Consider the following 25925-nt stretch of genomic DNA (forward strand, 5'->3'; position numbering starts at 1 on the left):
AAAAAAAAAAAAGTACCTTTCCATCCATTCCAGCAGAGGAGAAAAACTTGAAAAATGTAAAATGAGTGCACCCTCTGAAAGAGTCACAACCCAGAAGGTATGTCAAAAGAGCCCAAAATGTATTTTACAAAAAAGTTTAACCCAATCATGATTTTTGGGGCCTAACTCGTGATTTTTGAGTTTGACAATTCTATGGCTGGGAAGGCAATGTAGTCAGGGCAGGCACGGAACGTGCCCATTCAGTGCTTCCTGACAGAGGTTCTATCGGGTTCCATCAAGACTTATTTTCTACTAAGGAGACAGATTTATGAGAGAAAATGAAGGGAATATTAATACTTGCTCTACCTTAGGGTATATCCACCCAGGAGGCCAAGGGGACTCACTGGCAATAGATGTTAGTTACACCATCCTGCAGCAACTTTTGCGAATAGGTACCCTGTTTTCTTCTGTTTGTACAGCTCCTACCGCAATGTGGTCCTAGTCCATACCTAGGGCTCGTAGGTGCTACAGTAATATAAATAAATAACTATGAAAAGTGAAAATACCACCACATTTTAGTCTATCAACCTTGAATCATAGAATTAATGTATGTTTGCAGTAGAGACCTCTGATTTTTATTGGAATAGGAAATATTAGTTGCGTGTAGTCAAAATCCAGTGCCCTTTTTATAAAATGTATTTTATCTTTGAAAGGCAGAAAGGAATCAAACTGCAGAGGAGCCTTATCTTTAAAAATGTGATGTTATTGTACAACCCACGCTTTGTCCCCCCCTTTGGAAAACCATTAAGTGAGGGGAATGTATTCTGTCTGATTTCTCCAACATCTGAGAGAGAACACATCTGCAAATTTGTAAGGCAGTTATTGATACTATCTTAATATATAGAACTGGTTTCATTTTACTGCTGGAATATTTAAGTCAGAGGAAATAAAAAAATAAATAAGAGAAAACGTACATGGCAACAATGTACATCTCCACTCCCCCCCACCCCCAAATCTGGTTCCCAGTTTCTTATTATAGAAGATTTTGAAATATATAAAAGTTATAATAGAAAATAACTGCCTAAAAATGGTTTCATCTGCTTGTCTGAAAAAAATATCTTCTACTGTTTGTTCTTCTGCCAACATCAACTTCTTAACTGCTGTAAAAATAAACAATACTGAGAAAAACAAAGCATTTGTTCCACCAGAGAACACAGATTAAGGCCCTAATATGCTGCTGCACAGTAATCAGGACAAGTCAACTACAGATATTGCAATACAGTGTTGGGACGAGAGCTTAGAAAGCCATTCCTTTAAGGCTATATCTATACATACAGCACTACAGAGGTACAGCTGTACCGATACATAGTACAGATAACGAGGCATAATAAAACCACCTCTCCCCCCGACATAGCGCTATGCTCATGAGTGCTTAAGTCGGTGTAATTTACCTTGCTCAGAGGGTGGAATATTCACACCCCTGAGTGACATAAATTTTGCTGACATAAGCTAGGTTTACACTACAGCCTAAGTGTTTAGATGATGCATTTTAAACACAATCTGAGTAGCAGCCAAGGCGCTCTAGACATCTTCAAGTTGTAAAAGTACATTTGTTTTACGTCTTAAACAATGTAAAGTTTAGGTCATACTTTTGACACGGTAAAGTAACGACATGTATTAGTAAAGCTAAACACTGCCATGCAATTTCCAAATGGAACTATTTGCACAGAATGAACAGGGAGAAGGCAAGATATGAATATTCAGTGGCTACTACTCCAGTAATTAAATTAAAAAATCAGTTGCAATTTTGTAAATTTTTAACAGCTTCAATCTAAAATGAACACACACTTCCTTTGTATTATACATATGAAAACATGCAGTGTAAGGATATAGCCATCCAGGAATTCTCATGATATCATTAGTCAGTATTGGACATTCAATAGTTTGACATTAGAACTCCAATATATAACATCCTTGTGCTACACTATTGCACAGTAGCTATTTTATTAAATCTTCCACTGCTGCTTTTTATGAAGCTTCTATGCAGCAGTGTAAAGGGACGGTGTTCTTTAAAGAGCGTACTTTCCATAGCACTTGCAAATAGGTAGTTAACGTATTAATATGTCAAGCTAAAGCCTCAAATAATTGGTGTCAGAGGAGCACTCAGTACATTTATGGTGCAACTTACCTTTTCATCTCTCATTTTCTGGCTCCCATACTCCAGGCTTTCCGCAGATCACCAGCTTTTTCACACCATGCTATATGTCAACTAGAGTTGCTCCCTGCCCGATTTTTACCCGGACAGTCCGGTTTTTGGCTTCTGTGTTCATTTAGGGTTGCCAGGTACCCAGTTTTCAGGGACCTGGCAACCCTAAGTAGTGTCTAGAGGCACTCCATTGTGCCATTTAAACAAAAAGAGTCCCTGCCCTGAAGAGTTTAGTTTATTCACGTCTACCCCGATATAACGCTGTCCTCGGGAGCCAAAAAATCTTACCGCGTTATAAGTGAAACCGCGTTATATCGAACTTGCTTTGATCCGTTGGAGCGCGCAGCCCCGCCCCCCCCGGAGCACTGCTTTATCGCGTTATATCCAAATTCGTGTTATATCGGGTCACATTATATCAGGATAGAGGTGTACTATTATATTTAAGCCTACCAGTCTCTGACATATTACCTGGAATATTTCAAGGCAACTGTTTGGAGAAATGCATATTTAGGTTATTTGCAGACTAGTGAAAAGTAAGAGAAAAGACAAAAATTTTAATTTGATTTCATGTATTTGCCCTTTCAGTTTTTTATATAAAAAAAATTACGTGTCACTTTATGGAAAGTTTCTGCAGTTTGTGTTTTCCCCTAGATGGACTGAAACAAATTTAATTGTGTAGTCATGAGTGAATAACTACCAAGCAGCTGAATTTGCCAAAATACTGTTTTTTTGCTGCATTAATCAGACTTCTTGTTTCTGTGCTACTTTTTCTCATTTTTTTAAAATTGAGGCATAATTACGTCAACTTCTTCACACGGGGGGGAAGAATGGTCCAGTAGTTTAAAAGAGGAGCCTAGGCTGTGGAAGACCTGGGTTCAGTTCCTGCCCCACACCCCAAACGTCATGTGTAACCCTGGGCAAGTCAGTCTCTCTCTGCCTTCATTCCCCATCTGTAAAATGGGGATAATAGCACTGCCCTACCTGACAGGAGTATTGGGGTGAGGGGATAAATACATTAAAGATTGTGAGGTGCTCAGATACTGCAGTGATGTGGGGCCATATAAATACCTTAAATAGATAAAAGTCTTACAGCTGTCAAATGAGACATTTAGTAAATGTGAATGTTAAATGTTTTGTTTCCAAGATAGCATTGTCACTACTCTTTTTCTCCCAGATTTTGGATTAAGGTTATGAACTACATAACTTCCACCCCTCCTTTCCCCTCTTCTATGTTTCCCTCCTCCTCTCAATATCAGAAGGGTTAAGAATACAAAGAACAATGATTTTCAGCTGCTTTGTACGTAATATTATGCTGCTCTCCTGCAGATAGGTGTATGTTCATATAAATACAAACATACAGTTTCCTTTGCACGGAAGCTATTGTCTGTCTATGCAGTAAATCACTGAGGTCACACTTTTTTTTTTACTATCTTAGCCACTCAATTGTACTATCTCACAGTCTCCTAAAACCTTAGCCTGTACAGTTTCTTGTAGTCACAGCCATATTTGCCATTCAGAGTGGTGATTTACCATCAAAGGATATTGATCTTCAGTTTTGGACTGGCAGCGGATGGAGAAGGGAGAATTCGCATACCTGTATGAATTTTTAGTAACTACTCTTCATTGTCAGGCTGAGATGCTGGCATCACAATCGTCGCTAAAACTGAATTCATAGTGAAATGTGGTGTGCAGTCTTAGGTACTTTTAGGATTCCGCTCCTGGGCATTTAAATGGCATCAGTAGCCAGAAATGCATTTTATCATGTTTTAGCTGACCAGGAGGTCGCACTTCTTCCTTTCTGACGTAAATGTGGCCTCTGCAAAAGTCAAGCCTGAAGACTACAAATGCAATGTGTTTTGCTTCGTATTGACAAGTGATACCATGAAGACTCTCCAGATGATAAAATGTGAGACCACCTTTATTCTAAACAACCCAGGGTGTGGAGAACAGATGACCCTGGTGCACTCTGCCTGATAGTGAATCTAATTTAAATTTATTATCTTGATCATCAAGGCCTTTAAGGAGCTTTAGCCTGGCTTATCTCAGAAACCATCTTTCTCTCCTTGACCATGACCTACCAAGAAAGCTGTGCTCCATGCAGACACTGTTAATGATACCTTCGATGAAGCTTGTAAGCTGGTAAGAGTTCAACCCTTCTTTGTAGCTGACTCTCTGCTACTATCCACTCCATAAAAGATTAAAGTGGCCAAGGCATTTTGCACTTTCAGAACAAAAGACCTATCTGTTCATATTAGCTTCCCAACAATAACTTCTTGGGGATGGTATGTGTGTCACTTTCTGGCCTTCAGGGATCAGCTAAAGCTGTATTTTCTCCCCAGAAACATGTGTCACACATTCTCACTTTGTACCATTCTAAGTGGTGACCATTGTTAAATCAAGATTGGATATTTTTTCTAAAAGGATATGATCTAGGAATTATTTTGGGGAAGACTATGGCCTGCTATACAGCGGGTCAGACTACATGATCACAATAACCCCTTCTGGCCTTGCAATCTATTAATCTGTGAAGCAAGGCAAGAAGATTAGTCTTCAAACTCATTCTTATAATTTTGGATGTCCTTAATGATAGCTGTGCTATAAACAACCAGGCATATAATATTTTAATGGAAATACTTTCTCAAACACAGCTACATCATTGCATAAAAACACAATTTTTGTGCTGGTATAAGTTATTGACTAGGGTTTCTTCTAAAAACAAAGTTTGCACACCATGGTGGCATCCATCTTTATAGGTAATCAAAGCACTTTTTAAACCAATGGACCAACATACATCACAGAGTGGAAACATCTGGAAATTTTACACTGGTTCAGACCAAACAGTTCCTCTTTCCCAGTCCCATTATGCTTTGTAGTTTTACCCCACAGAGTCACTTCTCCTCAAACTCCCATAAACCAACTGGTAATTTAATCCCTAAAATATCATCGTTGATGTTTTAAATTCCAGCTATTCCCTCTGCAGCGCACATATCAAAACTAACTCAGTGGCTTACCATCAAGTTTTCATGAGATGGTGCCTCGGGCTTACCTTTTGCACATATGGTGTGAGTTTGCACTAGGAAACTTGGGCATTTCTCAAATGTTTATAATGGCAGTTGTTCCCTCATGGAAAAACTGCAGCAGTGCTAACAAGCTTTGTTTTTCCCTATTAGCTATGGTGACCGTTAATGTAAAACCAGGAATGTACTAATTGGAGATAATTTAAGGAAATGTGTAACTATCAGTACCATACACCAATTAATTTGAGGTCACATTACTGTTAGGATAAGAACTATCCTCCTGTGTCCCAAATGACTGCTGTGCCTCTGATCTAAATCCTCTCTTCACAACCAATCTCTTAGCTCAAGCCAAGAGAGAACTGCAGAGTAATTAAAATTAACCTGTATTCCTTCAGAAGAGCCTACTCTGAGTTAGGGCATTACTAGTCACTTTGTCAGGGTTTTGGTCAGGTAACTATCTTTTTTCTAAAACCCAGTTGCTTTGAAACGTTTGGTTTGTGTAACACCCTATGGAATAGCACCTATTTAGAAGCTATATGAAGCTACACATTTCTGTGGAGAAAGTACAGCTTTAGCTGACCCCAGAAGACCAACAGGGTTCTGTAAGGGGTATGGCATCAGTAAAGCTTGTTGGCAACGCCATTATGACACCCGAACCCAAAGTCAGGTTACCGTGAAGAGGTGCCGGGTGATTAATCCGCACCAGCCCCTGCTCATCCAGGGCCACCTTCTGTCTTCAGACAGGCTCCTTGAGATGATCCAGCAAGCAATGGGAGAGGTGGGAAAAGGAATGAGCGACAGGGGCCAGGCCTTGGGGGGCAGGAGGGAGATGGGAAGAGGTGGAGAAGGGAGGATGGCCTTGGGGGTGCGGTTACCAGCAATTAGAAAGGTGGCAACCCTAACACTACTATAGTATAAAAATGTACACTTTAGTAGCTTTAGAGATGGAAGAACCTGGAAACTGTACCTCAGAATACCGAGTTTTAAAGTTTCAAGAATTTAAAAGTCAGTTCAAGGACAGAAAAGAGAAATAAAACGTTTTTCCTCCTTTAATTTCTTTTTTAAAGTTTCAAAATGTTTTGCAACATCTGAAATTGGTTGGAGGGTTATTTTGTAATTTACTATGCACCCATCATTAAGAGTATCTGGGCACATTATATAGTTATCACAATTGAAATCATACTAAAATCAGAGTTGTTCAGCATCAGCAGCTCACAATAGGGGGAAAAAAACCAAGCCACTTTTATTTAGGTGCCTAAACGTAGGCATCCAAATTGGAAAATTTCAGCCCATGGCCCTGATACAGGAACTTGGTAATGTATGAAGATTCCAGGACCTGCATAGCATCCCACTGAAGTCAATAGTATGTCCATCTGTGCACATCATGTTGCTGGATCAAGGTCTTTTAGTTTTAAAACCAACCTAAGAATGATCATCCATTAAATCAAATAACATAGTTCTCTTCACTTGTTTTTCTGACTACGTGTTTTACTTCAATTTCCTGGACCAATAAAGAGCTGGCAGAAATCTAATCAAGAACTTTGGCAAAAAATACAAAATTCTGTATCACAGTAATATCTCTGTGTGTCATCCAATGACTATTAAAATCTTCCTATAACAGAAAATAGATGTAATTACACAAAATGAATTCAAAACACAAAGGTTAAAAGCAAAAAAGAGTATGTAGTGAAAAGATATTTTCTGGTCAAGATCTCAATCACAGACCCATTAAATATGAGCTGCTTATTTTATTTATTCTAGTAAGTGACTGAACATAAGTAATGAAAATAAGTGAAATTTCCTACTGCTCAGTAGCTAGACATGATTGGAGTTTCACAGACATAAGTGAACACACAGAAGGAAGACTTACAGTCTGCAAAGGATCAGCTTCTTAAAAGTTAACTTCTGATAAGTGCAATTACCACAGGACTTTTTGCACAAATATACAGTAACACGAGAACTTTGTAAACATATTCAGAACACCTCTCACCCTTTAAAAACTTCTTTCCAGTTGGCTGAAAACAGGTGAACATCATTATATATGCATCTGATAAACTTTAGTCACACTGCTATACCTGAATATTTGGAATTAATCCTTTCTAAATAAATGGAATAGCCTTAACCTGTACCGCAGCCCACACTCTGCTCAATTAGCAGCAATAAGGAATTCAGCCCACCTTTATGATAATGATCTTATATTTACATTTCCTCAAACAGATCCCAGAGAACATTTGAAACTTTACTAACAGGCTGGGGTAGGGGATTGCTTCAATCATCCAGCAATGATACAGAGCCATCTCTGGGGTTAACCGCTTGCAACTTTTCACAACAGTATCACACAGGAAGCGGAGAATACCATGTCACAATGTAGTACTTGTCCACTAGGTCAACATTCTACACATCTGTATTCTTCATTCATGAAACAGGCATAAATTGGATAGGCTATCTGCTACTGTACTTTGGGATGAGGCACCCAAGTAAGACAAAGCTACAATCTTCCCCCTGAGAACACCAATTGATTTTTCTTGTTAATGAGCACAATAGTTTAAAAATGTGAATGAAACAGTAACTGTACCCTTACAGTTTGAGACAAATGCTTCTTCACGACTTGCAGTTGACTTCAAACTCTCAGCACCTTTTTTGTTACCCCTGACATGGCCACAGTGATGTGAAGGACCACATTAGTCACATTTCATCAATATCTTCAGACAACATATCACACAATATGATCATTTCTGGAAGACTTCTGGGATACTTGTACTTCCAGATATGGAGATACAAACACACAATTTGGTGAAGAGCTGGTTTTTCCCTCTTTCCTAGATCCCAAAAGGAAAGTTGATTCTACACACTTCTTTGATTTAATCATCTGCTTCTAATAGAATACCCTGCCAGCTTTACCTTCTTTCTTGCTCATGTTCACTGGGGAATGCTTCAATGAATCATTGAGTCTTGTAGCAAGGGTCCCTATGTTCTTTTGGAGAGAACCCTGGAGCTTGGGGACTCCTGCTTTCTTGGTACCTGGTCTCTGTTAGTCACAGTGTACTGGACGAGTATAAAGGCCTTGGTGTTCTTCAAAGAGAGTCAGCCCTTGAGAAAGTATGGACCTGTACCATTAACGTATCTGTAATAGAACCAGGTAATGATTCCATTAGAGAACGGAGAGCCATTGCAAATGATAGAGGCCCAGCTCTTCAGATCACCTCACTTAAAAGGCTGTGTGCTGCACTAAGCACTAGCTGCAGCTCCCTTGTGAACTTATAGGTGAACCAAGTACAGAGCATTGCAATAATCCAGCCTGGAGGAAAGGAAAATGTGGACCACACTGTAGCCAGTTCCTTGTCTGACAGGCAGCCAGGATAGAAGGCAGCACTTCTGGTGATTGTCACTGAGCACCCAAGGTCAGCAACCGAGTCTAGCAGGACCTCAAGGCTGCAAACTATCTTAACTACTACTGGGTAAATGCATTCTTTTGATAGGAAGGTTCCAAAATGCCTTCAGTTGAAGCCATTCCTTCACAGTTTCTATCTACCATCAAAGACCAAGCATCACTTTGGTCCTTCCTGGGCTCAGCTTCAACCAGCTCTTCTTCAATTTCCTCCCTGCACAGAGGTGGCTGGGAGACGACAGTGTCAACACTGTATGAAAGGGACACACAGAGCTTTGTGCCACCAAGATATTGCTGGTACAGGAGATATCCTGAAATGATCTGGGCTATCACTTGTACATCAATGTTAAATAAGAGCAATGCAAGGATTAAATCCTGGGACTCCACAATGTTGAGAGGAGAAGCAGCTGCCCATTGTGACTCTGTCAGACCCTTTAATTCCCCAAATACAAGTAAGGAGATTCTACATTTGGATAAGAAGTCTATTTTACACAAGGTCACTTTGTTTGTCACATCAAGTCATTCTAGATTAAACATTATGGGGGAAGAGAGGCCACAGAATGAACAAACATGAACTTGCGCAATATCTGCCTTGCAAGTAATAAGAGTCACCGTCATAATACATATAGATCAAACCACCTAACTTTAAAAAGTTTTAAAAGCTTATGCTAGCCTAGCAAGTGTCTTTTTTTTATATCAATGATTCTAGGCCAAATTCAATTAACCTATGCTACGACACTTAACAGCGTATGTTCTAGTCAGACTAGTCTGTGATTCAGAGCATGTATGCAGCTTGTCACTCCAACGAGCACACAGAAGTAAATAAATGGCACATTTCCCCCCTATTCTCAACCTCCCATGTACACTTATCTGTATAAAAATGAAGGATTAAGCATCAATAGATATCTTTAAAAAGTATGATAGCTGAAGAGAAATTAAGCTGGCATGACGACATTTTTGAACCCCTAAGCTCTGCATGATGTTGGACAGATAGGGATGAACACTCCAGGCCCGGAAAAATAGACTCTTGTTGTGAACAAATAAACGAATAAAAAACAAAATATTCTTCCCCCTCCTTGTCTTCCTACAAAAATATGATTTTCAAAAAGACAGCAAACTCTATAATCAATAGTTCTGTAATGGAACCATTTAGAGCTCTAGCGATATAAACTGAATAGATGTATTACTAATACCTTTCTAGACTTCTTTCCAACAGGATAGATGAACTTCAAAATGCAGTTTGTCATCTTAGATCTGTCATAAAAATCAGCCTATGTACCTACAGGCATCAACAAATAAATAGCCACAATACTTACCAAAGAGCTAAACTATGCATGAAACAAGGCAGTTTCCATCCACAGTGGAAACATTTCAGAATATGAATAAGTAGACATACTTCTAGTCTACATTACCACTGTCTTGCCTGAATTTTCCTGATATATAATTATAAAACCAAAAAATGTTACCATACAACACAACAACAACAATTTTCAGAAGTCAGTTTACAACATCAGATGTGACCTTCATAATAACATTTTATACTCCTCATGTGCTGTGCTTCCCAACTGCCACAGAAACCGATAAAGCCAAGTCTTTAACTTACCTCCAAGAATTCTTCTCATTTTCAGACAACTCTCTTCACCACTTCTTTTTTTAAACCTATTTCTCATATTAAATTTCCTTTATCTAAAAAGGAAAGAATCCTCTCACGAAATATATAAGAGGTGATAATACATCTCAATAGCCTTTAAAGCGGCTACACTTATAAACATGCATAGACATATATTTGCAACTTTCAGCATGCACATATCAGCCAAATGGCATCAGACCTGAAGTTTTGTCTGCTCCCAGCTACTACAAGCGAGTATGATGAGCAGCAATGAGGTGTACAGAAACAGCAGTGGCTCTTGGCCCATAGCACAGTGAGAAGAAAATCTCATGAAAAACTAAATGGGAGCAAAGTCTATAGAAGACAAAGTTAAAAAACCCACACTAAGTGGTGGAAGCAAGAAAAAAAATAATGGGAATTTTAAAGGGATAAATACACTAAACATCCTGGAAGGGAAGAGGAATCAAAGAAAAGAGCAATGTTTCCTGGGTTTATTGCAGCACAGGCAGGTGCCATTAAAATCTAAGTCTGAAGTGAAGAGATGGCCAATACTGAAGTAGGAAAATCATTACTAATGTTGGTTACTTTCATTTATGCTAGATGTTAGATTACAATCAAGATTAAAAAGAAGCCATTTCTCCACTATATTCATAGTGTTTGCTTATAGAAATATCTTGTTTAAATTGAACAGGTATCAATTTTAGTACCTGCTAGCTGTTTGGCTATAGATTTAGCTGTTCTTATCGGAGTTAGTTTCCAGGAGGCTGACAGTGTAAATCAAATGAATTCCCATGCATTGGCCTTGGCAATAACACTATTGCAACAGTCTGAACGTGTAGAGTGCTAAATATTACTTAGGTCATTGTCACAGGCCCTCAGCCTGCAAGACGATGCGCTAGTGCAGACCCCTCTGCTTGCACCAAATCTTAATGACTACAGGCACTCTAACTAGTCTTTTTTCTTTACTCTTTATTTTTGTAATATGCACTAAGTAAATCAAGAAGAGTATTTAACTCTCCACAGGTTATATCCACCCTCCATTTGGCAAACTGATATTTGTTATTGTATTTCTGATAAATGTGGCATCTTATTTTACTTTTTCATTCAGGCACAAGCATTATAATTACATCAACAAAACCCTGATAACAGAGCATTTTAAAGTACAGTGGCAAACGCAGAAGGCTTATTCTACATGTACAATGTTACATAAAAAGGTCCAACAGTGTTATCCCACAAAAACAAAACTGGATTTTTAAATTTCTCTCACCTACACAGGTGAATTAAAACACAAAGAGTATTCAGTATAGAGGGAACATTAATCTGCACTGCTTCAAAGTCACAGTGACTTCAATGGGATGCCATGTCAGTGCAGGGCTCCACTTTAGCACATCCTGTTAAAGGATCAGGACCTAGATTACATCAACATTTCACCTTCTTTAAAATGCTAATGTTCCTTTGAGTAATTAAAAAAAAAATCTTTTATATTTGTAGTTCAACAGTGAAGTAAAAAAAAAAAAATCAATTTTATCTTCAAAGATACTGAATTCCAAGAGCATCTTCTCTAACTAACATAATACATTAATCCTGAGAGCTACCAAGCAACTGAAATTCATATTTTTGAGTAAGCAGAAATTGCGCATCTCAGGCCCAGGCCCTAAGTATTTGTAAAACATTTATGTAGTCCTCATGAAAGTAAGTAATTACAAATATAAAATGTCAAACAAATGATTAAGACAAATATATACAAAAAGCTGTGTAAGGGACCATATTGCTTTAAAAATCCGTTTCTTTCCTAGTTACCTATCAATTCACAAGGTCTGCCTTCCAGCAAGTGCCAAGAGCATCTCAAACATCTAACTGGTTGAAGGAATATAGTTCCCAGCTCTATTTAAAGTGAAGTCCTTCTCTAAAATGTTACTGTAAGAGTGACATGCAGCTCCATATTTATTGTCTCTCTGTGATTCCGGGTCAAATTTACTCACTTTACAAGATGTTTTTCTAGCAGTCAGTCCTCAACACAGGATCTGGGTGTCAAGTTGGGCTCTTTGCTACGCATGAATCACCACCAGTAATTAAGAGTCTGGAAGTCAAATTCTGTATTGTTATTAACAGTGGTATCTCACGGTCACAACCCATGTATCTACACCTTGGAGATGCAGGAGCATATGTGAGGGCAGAATTCCAGTTCTACTGGACCTCTTTGCATTTTTAAAAACAAACTTGGGCAGGAGTTAAAAAAAATGATTTGTGATTATGGGTGTCCAAATTAAGATCTTAAAGAAGTTGGATTTTTAGAAAGTGCTGAGCTCCCACCAGCTAAAAGAGGATGTCTCAAGGAGAGCACAATGCCCCTCCCCCAAATTAAAAAAAAAAAAAATCACAGCCACTTCTGAAAAATCTTGTGCTAAAATATTACAACTAAAGTCAATATAAAACAAAGATATATTAAAAAATCATAATACCATGAACAAAATAAAAAATGAGAGAGATGAAAAAGTGATGAATGATGAAGCATTTCATGTGATATAAAGAATAGCAACACACCATGTGACAGCCTCTGAATAACCATTATGTTTGGAACTATTTTGTAGAACACCTGTTAGTCATGGAATTCAAGAAATGAAGCCCAAACATCCTCATATTCATGTAGCTCTTTGCACCATTTGTAAACATTGCTGAGGCTGCCATTTTACCTGTATGCCTCTATGCCCAAAGCCCCATGTAAAACTGAAATGGAGTAACGCGAAGGACATAGCTGCAGAAGCCAAAATGGGTGAGCACAGGAGAGAGAGAGAGAGAAAGTGAAGAAGAAGGGGTCAGAGGAGAAAGTAGTCATCATAAAACAATATTGACTTATAACCACTCCTTCTGACCCAAGCATACATTTATTGGTTAAGACCTATAATTACAAGTCCTACTTATATACCACAGTGCTTTAGAAAGTCCCTGTTAACTATCCCATATATACACATTAAGGAGTACCATCGACCTGACACCCCAGAGATCACAGGGCCACATATAATCACATAGAAAGAGGCAACATGGTCTTGTGCGTAGGGCACAAGATTGAGATGCAGGAGACCTGGGTTCAGTTTCCGGTTCTGCCATTGACCTGCTGTGTGATTTTAGACAAGACACTTCACCTCTCCATATGTCTGTTTCCCCTCCCACTTTTTGTCTGTTTTGTGTATTTAATCTGTAAACTTCCCAGGGCAGAGACTGTGTCTTCCTGGGTATCTGTACAGTGCCTAGAGTTCAGTTGAGACCGCTGGGTGCTAGTTCAATTGAAACAATAATAATAGCAGCAACATTCTTTGAAGATGTCCCTTGCTGTGTCAGTAGCTCTTTAAAAAATCAAATGGTGAGAATCATTTAAGATTTATAGTGAGCTTCAGACCCAGACCTATTCCTTTAAACTCCCATTTCCCCCCACCCTAATCACTTTATAATGAAGAGACACTAGAGAGCAAGCAGCAGAAGGGAGGGTATTTTGATTCTTATTCTGTGGGCTCAACCCTGAATGGTTCTCAGCATCCTGGCAATGATCCAAGAAAGCACTTACGATTCTGCAAGATGCTACACACTCGGGCAGGATCAAGCCCCGTGTCGGTACCGTGAAGCAAACTGCTCTACACATCAGCATTGCATTTTGCGTGGATTCCTTTATGTTTTTCCAACTGTTTACGATATTACTATTCTGAGCTATTCTTCTGTACCTTATAAATGGGATTTTACTATTGCTTTTGTTGATTTGCACTTGTTTTTCTCTTTCATTTCTCTCATCGGGGAAAAGCAGGGGAATAGGTGGCAAAATTATTCTTTTCCCTCTTCTTCATCTCCAAATGAAACTATGATAGAATTAATTTAAGCAGCATATATATTACTTGCAATGCTTACAGCTCTGACACCACAACAAGTTTGAAGATTCTGGAGACAGGCCCAAGTGATTCACCAAAAACCTAAGTCTTCTGAAGTTAAGCAAGAACATTACTACTGCAAAAGGTGAAGCAACTGTGAGACACTAAGGGAAGAGGGAATGCCACAGACCCTCACCCACAGGAATGAATAAATTATTCTGGGCTGAGGGGGTAGACTGAATGGGAAGAAGTTGTTGAGGTGTGGGAGAGGATCACGAGGTGGGGGCATTAAAGGCATACACAATTACTGGGGGGGGGGAGCAAAATTAATAATAAATTATACTAAAAAAATGTAACAGGTTACCTGCTGGCATAAGCAGATGCAACTTCACTGAAGACAATCAGCTTACACATACGGTAATGTGGCCTAATAGGTTTACATTTAATACCACTGACAAAGGCGAAATGCGCACCAATGCATACAGACCACATAGGGCTCTATCCACCACGGACGCCCCATCTAGACGGTGAATACTGAGGACCTGGTCTCTGAGCCTGGCTACCGTAGGTTTTAAAACACAGTGTGGATGTGCACTAAGTGAACATATGAAAGTGTGTATGAACATGGTGATGTATGTGAACTAAATAGACCAGAACCAACAGGTCAACATGCCTGGATCCTGTTTCAAATTGGCTTTAAAAAAAAAAAAAAGTCATAATGACTGTTTTAAGATAACTGTTAATACTGAAGCAAAGAGAAACATTTTTTTTTTTAAAAGGAGATGATTTGTGCGCCCCTTTTTAACTTTCTACAAAATTTCATCTCAGATTCCTTTGGAAGACTTATGACTTTCGAAAACTTACAAACAAGAGAAAAACACTAATGTTTGGAGTTATCCTGTTACATTTGTGCTAGTAACATCCAAACATACTTTGTAGAAACATTAAAAACATCTGACTAGAGAAAAGCAAGTTTAACTGCTGAAGCACTTTCTCTTAAATGCATTAAAAATGACATCCAGACTTTAACCAAGTTTAAATGTCTGAGTAAATTCCTGTGCCTAATTAGAACCATTTTAGGAAACAGATGATCAAAGCTACCATAGCTTGTCTCTTCAGATGACATAGTCCAACATGGTTCTGTCCTTTTAATAAAGATTGGTAAATACCAGACTGCAAAACTCAGAGGTATCATCATTCACATATGGAATAGCAGATTTCCTAAATTACTCAATCTCACCCTTAATGACAGAGAGACAGTCTGTACACTTGGTAAAATCATCATAGCAATGTAGGATGATGAGAAATGTGAAGAGGACATCCTCTTGTCCACCCCCTTCTCATGCACACAGAGGAAAGATTATAAGAAGAAATAAAGTACTTTTTATGATCAAATGAGGTCCAGTGGATTTAGAACAGAGAAGGTGGTACAAAGTTTTAGGATTAATGGACCTTCCCTGAGATGAGATTACCGGTAAATTAAACATCAATTTCTTAATTTTAGCATCTATATTAAAATATTGAGAAAGATTTAGAATGGAATGGACATGGGACTCTGCAATAGAACTCTAACAGCCTTAATGACCAATACTAATCAGATTCTACAATTACTGTGCCACACAAAAGGTTTTAAATCCTGCCTGGACAAAATGTACAGTTGAATAGGAAGAAAGAAGGCTGCTTTTCTTTCAGGATTTGCCTCCAGCTGTTTAGAAGAAGAAAGTATAGTTTAAACAGTATTCGAGCCAACCACAGAAATAACAAAATCAAACACATGTGTCTACCCTTTTCCACTTCAGATCAACTCTAAAGACTCATTACACCTAAACCAAATTCAAGTATTCTTTAACAGCTGTATACAGAGTTCTCTAACACAACCATCTCCTGCTTGAGATTGAATGTTGAAATTATTGTCTACTGGAGAATGTTGTTCTTATCCCCTGTGAATAGTGTATTTCTCTTATTGGGAAAGAAAACCATGACGACATTCTTCATTTCTGTACTCTACAGTCTTCTCCTCTTTAACAAGCCTGCCCTGCCTCACCTCCTTTTCTCATTTGAATTCCAAGGCTGTTTCTGAGAGAGAGAGAGAGACTTGGCAGAATTTGAATTAAAAAAAAAAATTCAGATAATATTAGTTTACTTGTAAGCATTTTTTATTTGTGTTGATTTAAATGTTCACAGTTATGGAAAATTGTATGCGGGGGGGGTCAGAAAATTATGTAATGACAACAGATTGATATTCAAAAAGTTAAAGCTTTATAACTATTAAAACACAATTTGTCAACATCACATATCAAAATATACAAAATAAACATCCTTAAAATCAAACTCTTATAAGTTCTCAGGCAGCATTTTTCTTACTTTGACTAACTGTAAATTTCAATTATGATCAACAGATATATTTTTCATCAGTGTGTGTATAAAGTGAAACCAAAGTTCACAGACATTTATTGATAAACATCTAATCCTTCCAAGCCTACATATATACACAACTTTTAGTACTGGGAGAGGGGAGGAGGTGAAAAGAGCAATATAAACATACTGTCCTCAGGAAGTACGATACTGTCCATTCCCAGCTTAGTATATCATTTATGCAGGACTTTTGGACTGTTTTTGTTAAAATTCTGTATTTTTTCTTTTTGTTTTCAATTTTCATTGATCAAATGACAAAACTAGATCTGAAAAAGTTTATACCCGATGTTCAGAAATGTGTGTTCTTCCCATAAGATGCACAAAACACTAGCTGTGCATTTCAGAGAGCCAAAAGCCTATAGTGAAAATGTAAATTTTGATAAACACAATGGGTCTGATTTTCAGAAGTGCCGAATACTCTAGAAGCCCAGCAAAGTCAGTAGGAGTTGTGGATTCTTGGCAACTCTGAAAATCAGATTTAGGAGGCCCCAAATTCTAGTCTTCCATGAGAGTTTTGCCTGAGTAAGGACTATTTTAATGGGCCTAATTAGAAACAATCGATCTCGGGACTTTTTGGACTATCAAAACTTTTTTTGCAGTTTGATCATTGAGTATGCTGTATAAGTTTTAAAATTATAGTGATGAAGCTCAAACCAATCCTGGTTAATCCTAGACATGATCTGAGAGGTAGTCAAATTAGCCCTAGACCACATAATGTTGAGGCAACTGTTATGCAACAGCATGAACAAAATGTTTTATTCACAAAGTAGTGTAGCACCAGCTGACAAGGATATGGTCTTCACAACTCCTCCTTGAAGTATTTCTTGTAAAACTATGTTTAAGTCCCCTTTCCTGTCCTAAATTTACCAAATTAGTTAAATGTTGTGTGTAATTATGTAATCTGAGAATAAAGCTTAAAAAATAAAAATATTGATAATGGAGCATTTATAGTTGTAATTGTTAGAAAGATGGTCAGGAAATTTTTCATTTTTGTCAGTGCACTTCCTTTTCCTAATTGTCTGCCTTATGGGTCCTTCTCTCTACATTTTAATTAATATATGTCATATTATTGCAGTCTAGATATTTATTTTAAACTTTTATTGACAAAATTAAGTCTGAAAGTTTTAGAGGATTAATACCAAACATGGATTAAATGACATCTTTGCAAAATGAATTATACATCAAGATCTATAATAATTCCTTAATTTCCAATCTCTGTAGCTCTAGTTAATGAAGAAACCCATTATTCTACAATACAAATTACCAAATCTCAAATATATGCCAAGTATACTGATAACTGATACTTTTGGTATTGGAAATAGGTTCCCCACGTTAGTTTCAGTTTAGCTTACAATAATTTCAGGCTTACAGATGACAAAAGAAACTATTTTATGTATATGTATGTATTTCTATTTAATAAATTGAACCCACCAGAAATGTAATCTGATGGGTAAACTTCTCTATTTTCTACTTTAAAAGAGAAATGTTGTTTTCCCCTTCCTTTCAGATTTTTGCTCCCTCAGCTAGCTCTGCAGCAGCAAACTACCAGACACTATTCAAATATATGCTGACATCAATCCATGATGCTGAAGCAAAAAATGTTTCAGTATGAGGGCCTTTACAAATAGAATCTATTAAACAACAGCTTCCATTTAAAACAGAACAAAAGTTTGCCAAATGGAAATGGACAGATATGAAGGAAAGACATTTAAGTGGATATTAGAGTATTACACAATAAAAGCCAGAAGGGGGGTTTGTCTGTTACAACTTCTAAAGTTGGGAATGTGAAGAGAATCAGTGTTAGAGGATCTTCAGGGATAACTAAAACTAATTAAAAACATCAGTAAAAACACCATAACGTTTCAGGAGGCTGATCATCATTAGCCAAGTGTAAACAAATTAAAACACCTAGAAATTGAAAAGTTAGTTTATGTCATTTAATTTAACAATATAAAACCACAGGAATTTCAGTTGTTTTCCTTTTTGGGTTTGGCTGAGTAATTCTGTTCCATTTTTTAATTAAAATCAGAGATGCTGCCAGCATCAGTATGTGCACATTAACACACACGGATGAAATGACAGTTTGGTTCCAGCAGGGACAACCTCCACGCAATAATATAATGCTAGTGTTAAACTGGACCAGTCAGTCATCTATTTGGACAAATATGGCTGTGTTTTTGGTTTCTATCAGTTACTTCAAACTTCATAAGGTTCATTGTTGTTTAATTCACTTTGTTTCATTGTTGGTTGAAATGGAGATTTAAACCTTGTACACTAAAAAACCTATTGTATGGAGTGTGAATGCAAAACGTATGTGGTGACTACTGAGTGACCCATCTGTATAATGACTCTCTTATATGGGCCCCACTCTTGCTCACATTAGCTGAGAAACACATATATGAAACTGGAAGCCAGTCTTTAACCTACTTCCTTTCCTAACCAAGACTTAATTTATGATCAGATGATTAGACAACAAAACAGAATCCAGCTTATAAAATTTTAAATTGTTTCAACACATTGCCTCAAAAACCTAAAAGGTTTTTCCTAGTAGTTAAATATAATTATTGTTTATAGCACCACAGGTACACATTGTACTTCATAAGCACGAAGATCCAACTCCTTACCCATCCTCAGATGCCTTCCTCTTTCTGCCTACACAAACTTTACATTTGTGTCTGGATTAATGTTTTAGATACTTGTAACAGAAAGGAAATTCATACTAAACTTTAGGCACTGAAACACACAAAAAATATAATACATTAAATCCCACTGGGATTCCAATAGAGACTTGCACACAATTAGTGGTTCATTACTAATGGAAAGAGCTACAGAAAAATTATGAGCACCATGAATTTCAAAGTTAAGGCCAGATATAAAACTGCTTCCTTTGCTATCACTCCTCATTGTAGAGATATGTGTAACCTGCAGTTTCTGTGCAGATGGCCATTACATTACCAGTCTGTAGCAAAGGAAAATATATTCTCTCTAGAAGCACATTAGTTACATTAATAGTCATACAAATACCGTAAATCTAGATACTTGTAGTTGATGCCTATATACTTTAGACAGTTTGCCTGATAACCACCTTAAGAGATTTTGCTGACTGCAGTGTTTCAAATGGTTAGGCATGACAGGAAGAACTTACACCAGACCTAATTCATACACTCTCATCCAAGAAGCTTTAGGTTCAAACGGTAAAAACACTCCAGCTGGGGTTGATTAGCTTCTCAATTTTCTGTTAACTATATCAGCTACACTCAGAACACAGTAACATAAATACCTAAAATGCTTGTATTTCTATCAGCACACTAAAATGATTTCTAAGTGTGAAAAAAAGAAAGAAAAAAGAGAGATTGTATGCTTTCAATATTTGTTCCACTATGTACTAAGTTCAATTTTTCTTCATGGACTCCCAGCAGATCCATTACTTTCAAAGTAGCAGACCAACTGACTGTTTAATGAAGCGAGCTTTAAGTCAAACAAATCAAAATGAATAGCAAGATGGGACAGATGACTTATAGCCAAACATGAATACTTAATTCTGCTTGGTAGGGAAATCATTCTGAAAAGAAAAAGATCACTGTCCTTGGCTAGCATTGTCTTGGTTCATCACGGAATTCAACAGGCTGAAGTGATTTACGAATTCTCTCCCTGTGCCTCCCTCTACCCCCCCCCCCCAAATCCTTGCCATAACAAGTTGCCAAATTGAGAGATGTAGAGAAATATTAGACCGGATAAGAGAATCCAGACACACACAAGGGGGGTGGGGTTACTGTTGAAGTGTCCCAACAACAGTGGAGAAGCTATGGACTCAAAGCCGGGGAATAAAACTTAAAGGTAATTGATGCATATGGGTTTCCAGTGCCCTCTCTGGGTGCCCAGACCCTCCCACCCTCAGTCTATCCAAATTGTGGATCCCCTTCCCTTGCTATGCGTCTCCCCCTTCCCTCCTAGAACATTATGGGCATCCACATTAACCCAAGCAAGGCTCACACTGAAGAGTTCACTGCAGGAAAGTCTCCTAGGACAGGCAGCAACCTGGTCCCTGCCTAACCGAAGCGTAGGGCGAGCACCTGCTCCTGCCCTTCGTAGGGAAGGGGGCTGGTGTCCCTTACAAACTCCCCGAGGCACAGATGGGGCTCACTCCCCTGCCCCTCCTGACTGCCCCCTGACCTCCTGCCCCCACCCCCATGCCCAACCCTTGCACCTGCGCCCCCCGGCATCTCCTCCCTGAGCATCCCGAGCAGCCCATGCAAAGTTGGCTGCAAACTTCAAGGCTCCCCCCGGCTGGTGGGAGCCAGCAGAGCAGGCGGGAGCGGGGACCCCCAGCTCGCTTACCCATGGCTCGCTCTCCTCCCTCGGTGCCTGCGCTGCCTCCGGTGCGGGTCGCAGGCTGCTCAGCGGCGGCCTTCTCGTGCCCTCTGCCCGGCTTCCCCGGGCGGCGCGGCGCGGCGGGGCTGGAGGCGGCGAGCTCAGGGGGCAGCGGCTGCAGCGGCTCACACACACTGGCCGGCTCCGCTCGCCTGCGGCTGTGCCGGGGAGGAGGGGGCGGGGACAGCAGCCGCCTGCCGGGGCTGGGGAGCCAGAGGGAGGCAGGAGCGGGCGGGAAGTAGCCCCCACCCCCGCTCACACAGGCACGGGGGGTGCGAGAGGGGCTGCGGGGGGAGCCCGTGGGCTGGCTGCCCTGTGGCAGGGATTTTTTGGGGGCGGGCAGTTATGTGTAAGGCAGATAACTATCCTCTTCCGATTTGCCCCTCTGGGGCAAGCCTCCCTTGTCCCGCTCTACCTCCGTGCAGTTATAACAGTGCCCCCCACCCTGTTTTCTCCCCATCATAGATTTCAAATAATGGCAGGTGTGAAAGACATCTGCCCACCCCCAGCCCCCCTGTGCTTTACATGTAATCTACCTAGCTTCTCATACCTCCCTCAACACTTTGAGCTCCTGGCCCTAAATGTCTAATAATCTCACCAGCCCCACACTGTGTTTCCTCTCCTCTATTTGTCCTTCGGTTTGCCTTGCTACATACTGTCTATTACACAGACAAGCTATTTCCCTCAGTCTGCACTGTGCAGAGCTTAGAGGCTGCCAAACTGGCCTAGTTTAAGGTCCCCATCCTGTTCCCATTGCAGATTCCCCATTGATTTTAACAAGAGTAAGACTCAGGTCTTTTATGAATGAGACTTCCAAGAAGGATAAGTGAGAACACACAGCAAAACCCAACATAGTAAGAGTGAGAGCCTTTTTTAAAGAAAAAAAAACCTGCTTTAAAATAGTCCAGTTTAAAGCAATCGCCCTAAAAGACCATATTTATATAAAAGTTTCCTCCATATTCTGGGAAGAATACTATTCCAGTTCAGCCCCTGAACTGGAACTGACGTGGTTGGATTCAATTCCTGGCTCGACCCCAGACTGCCTGTGAGACCTTGGGCCATAATTTTTTTAATTAATTTGGGGTGTCTCAGTTTGTGAGTCCCCAAATTTGAGACACCATGGGCCTATTTTTCAGAGATGCTGAGTACCCATGGCTTCCATTGTCTTCATTTGGAGTTGTGGGTGCTGTGAGAATCAGGCCCAACATCTTTCAAATTGGGTACCGAAAAATGAAGGCCCCTAAAATGAGTGGACATTTAAAAAAATATTGGCCTTACTCTCTCAGGCCAAGATTTAAAAAGAAGTTAGGCACCTAAATCAGTGGCCTGATTCCAAATAAATGGGAGCTGATGGGCACTCAGCATTTCTGAAATATCACCCTATTTCTGTTTCAGTTCCCCAGCTGTAAAATGTGGAAAACAATCCTTATCCGCCTCACAGTAATTCTGAGATGCTAAATTTATTAATGTTGTGCTCAGATACTACAGCGTTGGGGGGCCATTGAAGTACCTATATACATATTTATTAAATGGCTTTGAAACTCGGGTTTAATAAATGATAAATGCAAACATATTTATTCTGCCTGATGTGGACAGAGGCTAGCTTTGTTTAAAACATTTTAAATAAATAATATATGCTGACCTCTGTTCTAACAAAATTATGTTCCATCCACACTCACTTGCATGCTTTTGCTTGCAATAACTCATTTTTTAAAAATCCACGTTTAAGTACAGTTTCCTAACACTTGGGAGACGATAGTGAAGAAGGGGCCCACAGAAGTGAGACTTGGTAGTCTGAGACCTTCAAACGGCTTTCCCCTCTCTGGGAACCGCACAAATAAAACCCTTTTGTACCTAGATATTGTCAGAGCTTCAAACAGCGCGGGCAATACACAAAATACCATAGTGCTGCGGTACCTACACACCACTGGGTAAGATAAGGACAAACTGGAAGCTTTAACTTTCAGTTTACTTGCTTTTATGGATTGCATCTTAAGATAATTTGGTGGGATCCACAAAGATACTTAAGCACCTGTTTATAGGCAGCAATGTGATCCACAAAACTCCCACTCAGCTGCCACCTATCCCTATAGGCACCTACATTCACTTGGTATCCAGGGCCTTGTCTACACTGGCAATTAACAGAGCTGCAACTTTCTCTCTCAGGGGGGTGAAAAAACACCCCCCCGAGCGCAGCAAGTTTCAGCACTGTAAAGCGCCAGTGCTCCCAGCGCTGGGAGCTACGCCCCTCGTTGAGGTGGGTTCTTTAGCGTTGCCAGTGTAGACTAGCCCTACGTTTTTGCTCTGGGAATGCACCCTGCAGCCTCACTCTAGTTGCCGGGTGCTTGTCTCCTGCCTGAGTATGTGCACCACTGCCTCGGCCCCTGAGCAATTCACAAACTGAGAAAGATAGGCATTTGGTCACCAAAGTCATGTGCGGGTCCCAACGCAGTAGCTGGCCTCTGAGCACATGATTAAAATGGAAGTCTGAAAGATTCTTCTAGGAAGATTAATTCACCTTTTACAATTTTAGACCTCCCGATCCTGCAGACATTTATGTATGTGCTTATATTTATGCATCTGAGTAATCCCACTGAGTTGCAGCACTGGGCCCATATTTTGTTTTCAATTAAAAAAAATATTGCCAATTCCTTGGACCAAAATAAGTTGATGTTTTTGCTTTCTCAAAATGGATGTGTAGTTTCCAATAACAATTTTGGACTCAATACTGTGCAAGTATTTGCAGGATCCGGGACTAAATAGTTCTAGCACGCATTGCTATTTCTGCTCTAAAATGTAATAAATGGACTGATTGGTTGATAAGCTATTTTATAAATATGGGAAAAAATTCACATCGAGCTAGCTGATCACCAGCAATTTATTTCCAGTCCCCGCTGGAATTAAAGTACTGTAGATCAGCCATACAATTCTGAAAAATGGGATTAATTATGGAAATAGCACATGACCCTTAACTAGAGTGGCACTGAATAGCACTCTACTAAGAAAGGAGCTGGAAGGCAAAAGGGAAGAATATCCTGCTGTGTTTCCACTATGTGTTGGAGAGATAATGAATGAATTTTACATTTTCTTTTTGGAAGGAAGCTCTTTGGTTAATTTTATACCCTGGGAAGCTCATGGGATATGCTGGTTGATAAATGATAAGAATAGCTGTGAAATAAGGCCTGATCCTGCCGACACTTGTACACATGAATAACTCTATACACAAGAGTAATTCCATTTAAATCAGTGGGACTACTCACACAAGCAAAGTTATTTACTAGTGTTAAGTGCATGCAGGATCAGGGCCTACACATTTGCACACCAAACAAGAACACATGTTTGGGCTGTATACTTTCATGGTGATGCATTCAGAGTTACACATCTAAATCTTCATGCAGTGGGATGAGAGAATCACAACCCTTTATTAACTTTGTCATCCTAAGAAATGCTGGATTTCTTTTTTCTCTTCAAGAAGAAAGTAAAGAACAGCTGTCCAAATATTGGTTATAACTCAACATACAATTGACATTTCCATTTGTGGATATATTGAGTCTCTGAAAAGTAAAGAGAGAAGTTAGCAGAGCCGATGTCAGATCTTTTGGTTCCTCAGCCAAGACTACATTACAGTGCTCAAGCATGAGGTCAGAGAGGGGGAGAGTTTTGAATGGGGATTTTCACTCTGAATAGAAGCTTCAGGATTTCATTTCAAAGTTAAGGTGCTCACAGAAACACATTCTCTCCTTGTTGCATTGGCAGGCAAAAACACAGGCCAGATCCTGGGCCATACATGCTGACCCATTTATGTGTGCTGATAGCATGTTGGGAGGAGGGACGCAAGACTAGAGCATGCTGCATTCCAACAATCCTGCTTGGGGCTACTGCAGTTGGGTGTAATTTAGAACAGTGCTAAAGGCTGCTCTATGTGACATTGGGTCCACACTGGTCCCCAGAAGAACCAGGGCATCAGGGGAATGCAAAGGTGGCTTTGTGCAGTAAAGGTCCGGGCCATAACAGGAAAGCTGAAGATTCAGAATACCGTAGTGTTGATTGATATAAGCATTTACAACGGTGGCACTTAAAATCCTTTCAGTTGCCTGAATAACTACCTCAATGTTATGTTACTTCGATATTTGCAGTATTCCCTCATAATGAAAACTGCAAATAGTGAGGTAATAATATTAAGTTACCTAAAGTAAAAATAGAAAGTTTTTAAATGGAATCTGCTCAGTGTGTCTCCCAACATCCTAGCATGGAGAGAGAAGTTCTTGCCTGTAGGAATTTTAAAGGGGCCACCCAGCCTGAGCTACATGACTGAGCTGACTCAGGGAGAAGAGATGGGCCACAAATGACTGCTGAGGAAGGAAAGGGAACACCTCACCAACAGTGATTGAGGGCAAGAGCCCAATGTGAATCCCCACAAATGACCATCTCCAATGGTCAGTGATGGCTCTGGACCCCACAGCACATGAAGGTTGGTGTTTATATAATGTTATTTTAAAAAGAGGTTACCAGGACCCATCTCCTTCCTCATTCCTCTAGTGGGGAATGATCCAGCCCTCAAATTAATTCCCACATGCTGTGTGACCCTACCTCGGGGGAGACTGATGGAGCTAGGATATCAGGCTGTGGTGAGCGGAGTGGGTCTGAGAGTGACAAGTGACCACTTTCGAGGTTTCAACATTTGTTTTTGGTCTGCATTGGAGAGTCCACCCTAAACCAAAGAAACCTTCCAGTTGAAAACTTTGTCAGAAAGAATACCGTATATTTCCGTGAAACGTTTTGGCTTTGACAAAATAGCATATTCTGTCATAAATTCTCTGACCAGTTCTAGGGAGCTCACTTACATGAATTCTTATTCCCCACAGGGGATGTCTGCACAGCAATTGGGAGGTGTAACTGAAGTGCATGTAGACATACCTGAGCTAGTTTGATCTAGCTAGACCAAAGCTAGCTCGAGGAACAATAACAGTGAATCTGCAGCAGCACAAGTACCTGCATGGGCTAGCCCTGAACACCCAAGACGCTAGGTACATATTCAAGTGGCCATGGATTCACTGGTATCGTTACTTGAGCTAAGTTTGAT

At 39.6% G+C, this 25925-nt stretch overlaps 1 protein-coding gene across 1 annotated transcript in view; it reads right to left on the reverse strand.

Annotated features, from left to right (window-relative positions):
- The window catches only part of LOC112117525 (neuronal membrane glycoprotein M6-b), a 130832-nt gene extending 109866 nt beyond the window's left edge, over nucleotides 1-20966 (reverse strand). Inside the window, exon 1 of the mRNA XM_024215494.3 lies at nucleotides 20810-20966. Coding sequence (XP_024071262.1) covers nucleotides 20810-20813 — 4 coding nt within the window. The 5' untranslated portion in view covers nucleotides 20814-20966. The remainder of the gene's footprint in view (nucleotides 1-20809) is intronic.
- Between the last annotated feature and the right edge of the window lie 4959 nt (nucleotides 20967-25925).

This window comes from Terrapene carolina, unplaced genomic scaffold, assembly GCF_002925995.2.
Source record: "Terrapene carolina triunguis isolate 2854851 unplaced genomic scaffold, T_m_triunguis-2.0 Scaffold22, whole genome shotgun sequence".
Taxonomy (NCBI): Eukaryota; Metazoa; Chordata; order Testudines; family Emydidae; genus Terrapene; species Terrapene triunguis.